Genomic DNA, 8,487 nt, shown 5'->3' with positions numbered 1-8,487 from the left:
AGGACTTGATGTTGTCTTTCCTAGCTGTAGTGTAGTGCTAAGGGCTGCAGGCTGGGGCTGTGTGTAGTCTTTCCTAGCTGTAGTGTTGTCTTTCCTAGTTGTAGTTTTGTGCTAGTGGCTGCAGGCTAGGGCTGTGTTGTCTTTCCTAGCTGTGGTGTTGTGCTAGTGGCTGCAGGCTAGGACTTTGTGTTGTCTTTCCTAGTTGTGGTGTAGTGCTAGTAGCTGCAAACTAGGACTTTGTATTGTCTTTCCTAGCTGTGGTGTAGTGCTAGGGGCTGCAAACTAGGACTTTGTGTTGTCTTTCCTAGCTGTGGTGTAGTGCTAGGGGCTGCAGACTAGGACTTGATGTTGTCTTTCCTAGCTGTAGTGTAGTGCTAGGGGCTGCAGACTAGGACTTGATGTTGTCTTTCCTAGCTGTAGTGAAGTGCTAGGGGCTGCAGACTAGGACTTGATGTTGTCTTTCCTAGCTGTAGTGTAGTGCTAAGGGCTGCAGGCTGGGGCTGTGTGTAGTCTTTCCTAGCTGTAGTGTAGTGCTTTGGGCTGCAGACTATGACTGTGTGTTCATGTCTCTGAGCTTTGGCAGCGGGTTCCAGAGATTTTCTCACTGCCATTAAAAAAACCATCTGTATGGAGGGTCTGCATGACAACTTTGACTGTCATCTGCTTTTTGTGTGTCTGTTGCTTCATTTCTTCAGTTCTAAGCTCCACATGAAGTCTGATTGCTGTTGCAAGAGAGATTTCAGTGAATGCTGCATGTTATATCATCAGACCCATGTTTTTGTGTGGAACTCTGGGTTTGCTGCCTGTGATGATTTCTCTGTGTATGTGTGCATTTGGTAGTGGTAGTTTTGTCTGGTGTTTGTCTGGAATTTGTTATTGGTAGAATTATGTTTTGGGATTTGAGTGCTGTGTTGTGTTTTAAAAATCAGATTGGTTGTGTTCAATTTACACCTTTCTTTTGTAGTTGGCACACCGAGTTACACTCTTTAGATAAAAAACAAACAATCGGAGCAAAAAACTGAACTTTCCACACTCCACCAATTATCCAAAAATTATCATATAAACAGACATTTTCTGAATGCATAGACCTTGTTTTTAACACAGTGCAGCAAAAAAGAAAAATCTGAATGACTTTCCATTATCAGTTGTCACAGATAAGCAGTCCCAGTCATTGTGATGAAATTTAAAAAAGTTTTCAGATGGTCATGACACACAGTAGTTTCTGAACAGTACTAAGACAGCTCATTCTTCAGAAATATTTACTGGTCCTTGTGTTTGCATTGTATTGTTGAAGAACAATTTCAAATAAAGTACTTTCACTGTGAATGACCGAAAGAAAAGAGGAGCTGAACTCCTTTTGAAGGTAATAAGTTTTGTTTTTCACACACATTTTTTATCTTTTTTTTTGTAATATCAGAAACAGATTAATGGCAACTATTGTTTTCCTTTGCCTGTCATCCTCACTCTTTTGATTTAACTTCATTACTGCTGAACTTGTGTGAAATGAGATCAAGTCTAGCATGAATCATAAGTGCAATTACCACATTTTGTAGACTTATTAACGATGGTGTTGGTTTTGCTGAAAAAAGTCATGCAGTCCCCAGAGAAGAAATCCAGATAAAGATTATTGACTGACATCCTGACCCATAATCTCTGTTTTATGATAGTGAAGTAATGGCTTTCATAATGAACATAGTCATCAGCAGCAGTTGAGGGGTTAAACTGTAGGTTGTGTTTCTGATGTAGGCTTTATAGGGGGTTGAGAGGAGTTGTCTCATTGTGTGATTATTTTCTATATTCTGTTTATCTTTTTAGTTTTGAATTATTGCGGCTTGAGTATGTTTTTTTTTTTACTTTTTGTTTCTGTTGCTGATTGTTTAGCTTCAAGCATACATTTATATATTTCTTTTTGTCTGTGTGTGTTTCACTATATACTGTGCAAAAACAAATCAACATTTTCAGCTATAACATGGTTTTCATCAGTTGTGCAAATGATAATGATTATTGTGAAGTGTTTTTTTTCCCTAGCAAACGTGAACAGTAGCATCATAGCAGATTTTTACTGGAGTGATGAAAACAAAAACAACAAAAGGTGATACAAACACATATAAAGTGGAGGAACAAAGTAAAAGAGGGGAAATAAGGTAAAAACTAGAGCTTCGCGGTAAAACTAGTACGCACTGATAAAAAATGATTTACCTGTATAGAACTTTGGAAAACCTGTTTGAGATGTTGCAGATCAGTTTAAATGTACACACACACACACACACACACACACACACACACACGCTTTACATTTAACAGACATTGTTAAAAGATAATGTAATTTTAAAAGATTTTTAAAGCAATTATTTATATAATTTGTAAATTTATAAAGCATTATATGATTTTAAAGTTAGATCATGAAAGTGTCAGAAAACCAACTCGTTCCCTCAATTCAGGATGAGACAATGAATTAGCAGTGATAGGAATGTATAAAAACACCTGTACACCTCTGCTGGAGGAAGAGAAGAATAAGTTGTGAAGCTGACATGAATATCTGTGGGGTTTTCTTTTTTTTTTTTTTTAAATGTGCCCTTTATGATTAATGAAGATGTGTGGCTTTATCCTCAAATTTGTGGAAGACTGCATGCTGGCATTATTTAAAAAAACCACCCTCTTTCATATGCCTTTTATACAACTACATGCATGGCTTTATTTTTTTTTATAAATGTGTAATAAAGTGTAATGAATGCAACTGTGATGTTGCTTGCTTAATTATTTTTAAGAAAGTGCTTGAATGCTTTTGCTTGTTAATTGTCAGGCTTCATCACATGTTCTTTTTCTCTCACACTCACTTTCTCTCTCTTGTGCCTCTTTCCTTGTGCATTTCTTTAGAGATGACACTTGTGGAATTGTTTGATATGTCTGAAGTTGATTCGACTCGGAGAATACAAACTTTTTGTGAGTGTGTATGTTCTTTGAAACATATTTTTTCAGTGGTATATAGATATGGATACTTTTTGTCCTTCTTCATATCCCTTTGTATCTCTCAGGCATATTCCTCAGGGATTCAAGAAAGTAGTTTCTGGTAGCCAGAAGTATTCAATGACTGATGCAGGGTATGATGGAATTGACATTTATAGTCATACATCCCGGCCCTAAGCCTTTGTTTTCGTAATGAGACGAGTGAAGAGAACAGTCAAAAAGTCTGTCATGGTAGTAGTTTTTTGCTTTAGAATGTAGGGAGGGAAAGTGTGCAAGGAATTATGCCTTTTTTTTGTATACTTTAGAAAAAAATATTTTTCTATCTTTTTTGTTGTTTTTAATCATTGTAGGGAGTTAATGATGATTGATTTGCAGTCTGACAGATGTGCACATACTGATAAATCCAATGAACTAAAACATTTTGATGTTTATATGCTGCAAGGTTTAGGCTTAAGCCAGTCTATTTGCTACTACTACTGTTACAAATTACCTGTTCCTGACCCATTTCAGAGAACTTGTGATCTGTTTTTATTTATGTGTCATTTTTGTCTATTGCAGGCTGTCAAGATAATAACAGGAAAATAGCAGGAGGTAAAGCGGCTGATTTTAAGTCTCTTCAAATGAGGGTAAAAAAGGGATCAGAATTAATTTCAGGAGAGTCTGAAGCTGGCTTTAGACACAGTGAAAGTCATCCTATGTAAAACAGGCACTTGAAATATTTATTTCAGGATGTCAGTGGATTTGGCACTGGGTTAAATTTAAAGGGGACATGGTCTTCTTAATGCAGAGATCATACAGACTCATGAAGTCTGGAGAAGGCTTGGAAAAATGAGAGAATCATTTCCAGGGCTGGAGACAACTTGAAAAAACATGTTTTGCCCTTGAGAATGTGGAAAGTTGAAACTTTAATAAATCCCTTGACAGTAGTATTCAACAGAGAGCTTTCTGTTAAAAACAAACAAACAAAAAACAAAAACAAAAAAAAACAACAACAAAAAACCTGATAAAAATTGAACATTGATTACGGGATATCTGCCAGTCTTTTATGCCTCAGGGGTGTTGCAGACACATTTTTGATTTAGTTTGGCTTTGTGTTTGGAATGGGAATTTTGGTCTGGGCTGGAAAAGGTTTGGAATATTGTTTGGTCACGTGTGTGTGAATCCCAAATCTGTATTTCATGGTGTCAGTGGGTTTGGCACTGGGGGTAAAGGTCACTTCCAAAGGGACGTGGTCTTTATATTAGCAGTGTGGTGCCACTGTGTGGAATGATTTTAATCTGATGAACACTTGAAGAGCAGGATCTCTTTCTCAGGATGACTTGTTGTGATGTTACTCAAGTGCCTGCAGGGGAAGTATATTTATCATGGTGAAGGAGAATTCATTCTCTTTCTGTTTTTGTGTCCCAAACTCAATTTTCCTCCATGTGGTTTGTTTTCAACACTTTTTTTCTTCTTTTCTTAGCCCTTGAATGTAAAGACTGTTTGTCCATAAAATACTCAGAGTGTTGTGTTGATGCACCAAAGTGGGTCTTTTGGTATGATACAGATAAGACAGCAACCCCACTGTGCAGAAATTTCCTTTTCTATCATGGTTCATACAGTCAGGAAAAGTTTAGCTGGCTCTGGAAGAAGTTTCTATCATGGTTCATACAGTCAGGAAAAGTTTATCTGGCTCTGGAAGAAGTTTCTATCATGGTTCATACAGTCAGGAAAAGTTTATCTGGCTCTGGAAGAAGTTTCTATCATGGTTCATACAGTCAGGAAAAGTTTATCTGGCTCTGGAAGAAGTTTCTATCATGGTTCATACAGTCAGGAAAAGTTTATCTGGCTCTGGAAGAAGTTTCTATCATGGTTCATACAGTCAGGAAAAGTTTATCTGGCTCTGGAAGAAGTTTCTATCATGGTTCATACAGTCAGGAAAAGTTTATCTGGCTCTGGAAGAAGTTTCTATCATGGTTCATACAGTCAGGAAAAGTTTAGGCAGATCTGGAAGAAATGATGTGGTGTTTTCCAGGTGTTGTAAGTTTGTGAATTTTGAGCAGGATTGGGGAACAGTGTGTGAATTTTGAGCAGAATTTTGAAAAATCAGGAATGCAAAATTGTTGTGTAAAGCTTTTGCACATGTACTGAAGTGCACTTAAATTTTTCATATAAGAAAAATCTGAGGTAAACGCAAAGCTGATTTCACAGTTGAATACTGTCAATGTACTGCTGTTTGTTGTCCATACATGGTTACGCTTTACTGGTTTTGGAATCTGAACGTAAAAATGTTGATGAACTCTGTGAGACTGAAACGGTCTTTTCTGGTGAATTGTTGTTTCAGGCTGTGACCCTGCCTTCACACACTGCTCACTTTGCATTCTGTTTTCACCAACACCACTCTTTGCATGTTTTGAGACGTCAGTTATCCAGATTATCTTGTATTCAGAAAACATTGGGGTTCATAAAGAAATTGTTATATGGAAAACAATACTTTTAACCAACTTTTGAGAAGGACTGTGATATCGAACTCGGAGGCAGGATTGGTCTGGCTCTTAGTGCCTCAGCCTTGGGGGCTACTTGACCTTTGGACACCATCCCAGTGCTGACTGTCCCAAAGCCCTCTTGGCTGAGAGAGTGGGGATGTACATTGGGCAAGACACTCGCCATTCTTTTCAAATTCTAGTCCAGATGGACATCAGTTGTCTCCTCTGCTATTCTGATGATCAGAGTTGGACATGACTGACTGTTTAGTTGCAAATACAAACAACATTGTTAATTAACTTTATTCCATATTATGTTTGAATTATTTATGTACACTGTTCAAAGTATAAAGAAAAAAAGTTTTGAGATGTTTGCTAGACCATATAGATGCTACTCTGATACCTGGATTATGATAATGTTAACACTGGAGAATGAGACAGGCACTAGATAGTCTGAAGTATTATTGACCACAAAAATCTTATCTTTGAGCACTAGATGTATCTGTATGGTTTTATTTCCTTTTTATAGTCTGAAAATGATAAACAGAATGGCTGACACCTGAACACAGCTCATCTGATGGGTGTTAGTTCAGTGGTTCAGATGAGAGTCTCAGTTTTGTCTGCTGAAAAACTCTGGTGTGACCAGGGTAGATAGATTGGCTGGCATTCCCCTTGAAGTTTGAATGTGCAGGTTTCATTAGTTGCTATCCCTGATACATAGTCATCCAGTATTTAAGCAGTAATCTAATTATCCATTCAGTGTATATCTGTTGTGTGAGGAGTGAGAGTATTTCGGTTTCTGTGGTAAACACATAACTGTGGCATTTTTTTTAAAAAGGAAATACAATTCAGTGTATATCTGTTGTGTGAGGAGTGAGAGTATTTCAGTTTCTGTGGTAAACACATAACTGTGGCATTTTTTTTAAAAAGGAAATACAACCACAATTCAAACAAATTTCCAAAGAGACCATGGTGTCACTGGTAAACAGATAGTCATAGTTTCCTCTGAGGCAATGCCCCTCCCTGTACTTTATGGGTTGAATAAGGTTTGTGTATGTTTGTAGAAAACAGTGATTTTTTTTTTGTTTTTTTTGCTCACACAGTAAAATATGGGATTATTTCATTTGCAGACCTTGTTTGGTTGTTTTTGAAGGTGAATATTATGATTCTAAAATACTTTTTTTGTGAAGATCTTGTGGATGGTCTGGAATTTCAAGCATCTGAGTTGTGGAGCAAAAGAATTAGGAGCAGTTGTAGACATCTCTGGGTCCTTTCCAACCCATTATACATGGCTAGAGTTGAAAACCAGACAGTTTTCAGTTTTATTGCACCATGGGCCTCTGGTAATTGGCTAGTTTTGTTCTGTTATTCAGTGTGTAATTTGATTAACATACAGAAACATCAGAATGCAACCAGTGGAAATGGTACTTGGAAGTAAGTTTTGTGGAACATGTCTTCTGAAAGTTTGTTTGCAGGGACACTATGCAAATGTGATAATACACACAAAGTATTTGAACCCATAATACTGAAAGTCTTTTTGTTCAAATAGTTCTGTAATGGAAACAGAATTTCCTCTCAGGTGTTGTGAAGTTGTGATATTCTGGTCGTATTATGCACTGAAATAAACGCAAGATTTGGAGTTTAGATGTATATTAATTCAAGGGTATGTTTATCGTATTGCACTGGCTGAAATATTCTTGTATTGTGATATTTGGTAACATAAACTGTTTCCCACTTTATCATTGTGAGTAGACTAAGTAAAGACTCAGGTATGGATCTTGTGAAATCAGCATGGAGATGTTGGGGTACCCTTTTGACAATGCACTTCAAATGCTTCATTGGTCTATCACTTCAAACACTTCATTGGTCTTCCACTTTATTCTCAGCACTAGAAGTACTTTCTTTTCTTTCTTTTAAATCATATTTTCATTTTAGAAGTATTTAATTTCATTTCAGTTATAAACTTCTACCATGCACTTCAGTTCTCAAACCATTGTTGATATTTATTAATGATGAATAATAACCAATTAAAAGAAGAGCAACAGTAAGTCAAAGAAACATACCACTGCTCTCTAAAAGAATTTGGTCAACATGCAACATCATTTCAACACACCACCAAAGAGAAACAATACACATTGCTTTGGCATTATTATCAGCACTTGCTCACTCAGCAATACTGAGCTGAACTGTTTACCTTCTTCAACCTCGCAGAAATCTTTCTGAATCAGTATTAAATGATGTTGATTGATCGTTTTCATCTTTCAGGTTTGCTTTATATTCACTGTAAGGTTACATGGTTGCATCTGTTAAATGTTGTTTTTTTTTGTTTTGTTGTTTTTGAACATTTATTCATTGATTCCTCAAATTCTCATCTTGTTTGATCATGATTTCATTCCAGAAATCATTTTGTTTCAATCTCATTTGCGTTTCTAGTTCTTTGTCTGTATCTACATGTATCTGAATGAATCTTCTCAAAGTCTGGTGTTATTGTGTAATAAATCATGTCTGAGGAAATGGTGTGTTCACATCACATTGCTTTATTGCCTTTATTGACTTATGGAAGACTTTTTTCTTTTCTGTTTTTTCCCTATGAGATATGCTTCATGTTATGATGGTTGATATATTTAATCAGTGCTCTCCTGTTTGAATGTATACCGAAGCCATAAATTATGTTTTAATCTGATGTTATTTGTTGTTATTTTTCAGTATTTTTATTCCACAGTTCATTGAAATGTTCAAAGTCTGTCCTTGTTATTATATAATGGTTTTGTGGTGTGATGTTGCTAGTCGTGTTTGTCATGTGAATACATGCAGCAATAAAGAAGTTACTGAGTCATCTCTGTGTTTTTGTCTTCTTCTGCTTCTGCATTTGTGTGTGTAGCTCTTACTCTGAGTCATATTCACTTAAAAAGTTAAAAGAACAAAAGAGAAGTTTTTGACCATTGTACACCCACCAATAGGCAGCCATACTTTGTTTTCTGGGGTGTTTTTGTTTCTGTTCCTGTGTGTGCATTTGTGTGTGTGTGTGTGTGTGCGTGTGTGCACGCACGCGCTTAGA

At 36.6% G+C, this 8,487-nt stretch overlaps 1 protein-coding gene across 2 annotated transcripts in view; it reads left to right on the top strand.

The window, feature by feature from the left end:
- The window catches only part of LOC143290014 (SEC14-like protein 1), a 34,023-nt gene extending 25,758 nt beyond the window's left edge, over positions 1-8,265 (top strand). Inside the window, exons 15-16 of one of the 2 annotated variants that reach the window (XM_076599345.1) lie at positions 3,526-3,558; positions 5,291-8,265. In XM_076599345.1, the coding sequence (XP_076455460.1) occupies positions 3,526-3,538 (13 nt within the window). In that variant the 3' untranslated portion in view covers positions 3,539-3,558; positions 5,291-8,265. Of the gene's footprint in view, positions 1-3,525 lie in introns of both variants that reach the window. The other variant, XM_076599335.1, reaches the window with a different exon arrangement.
- The last annotated feature ends 222 nt before the right edge of the window (positions 8,266-8,487 follow it).

This window comes from Babylonia areolata, chromosome 1, assembly GCF_041734735.1.
Source record: "Babylonia areolata isolate BAREFJ2019XMU chromosome 1, ASM4173473v1, whole genome shotgun sequence".
Lineage (NCBI taxonomy): Eukaryota > Metazoa > Mollusca > Gastropoda > Neogastropoda > Buccinidae > Babylonia > Babylonia areolata.
Note: the sequence above shows the minus strand (reverse complement) of the source record. Positions and strands in the feature narration are given on the sequence as shown.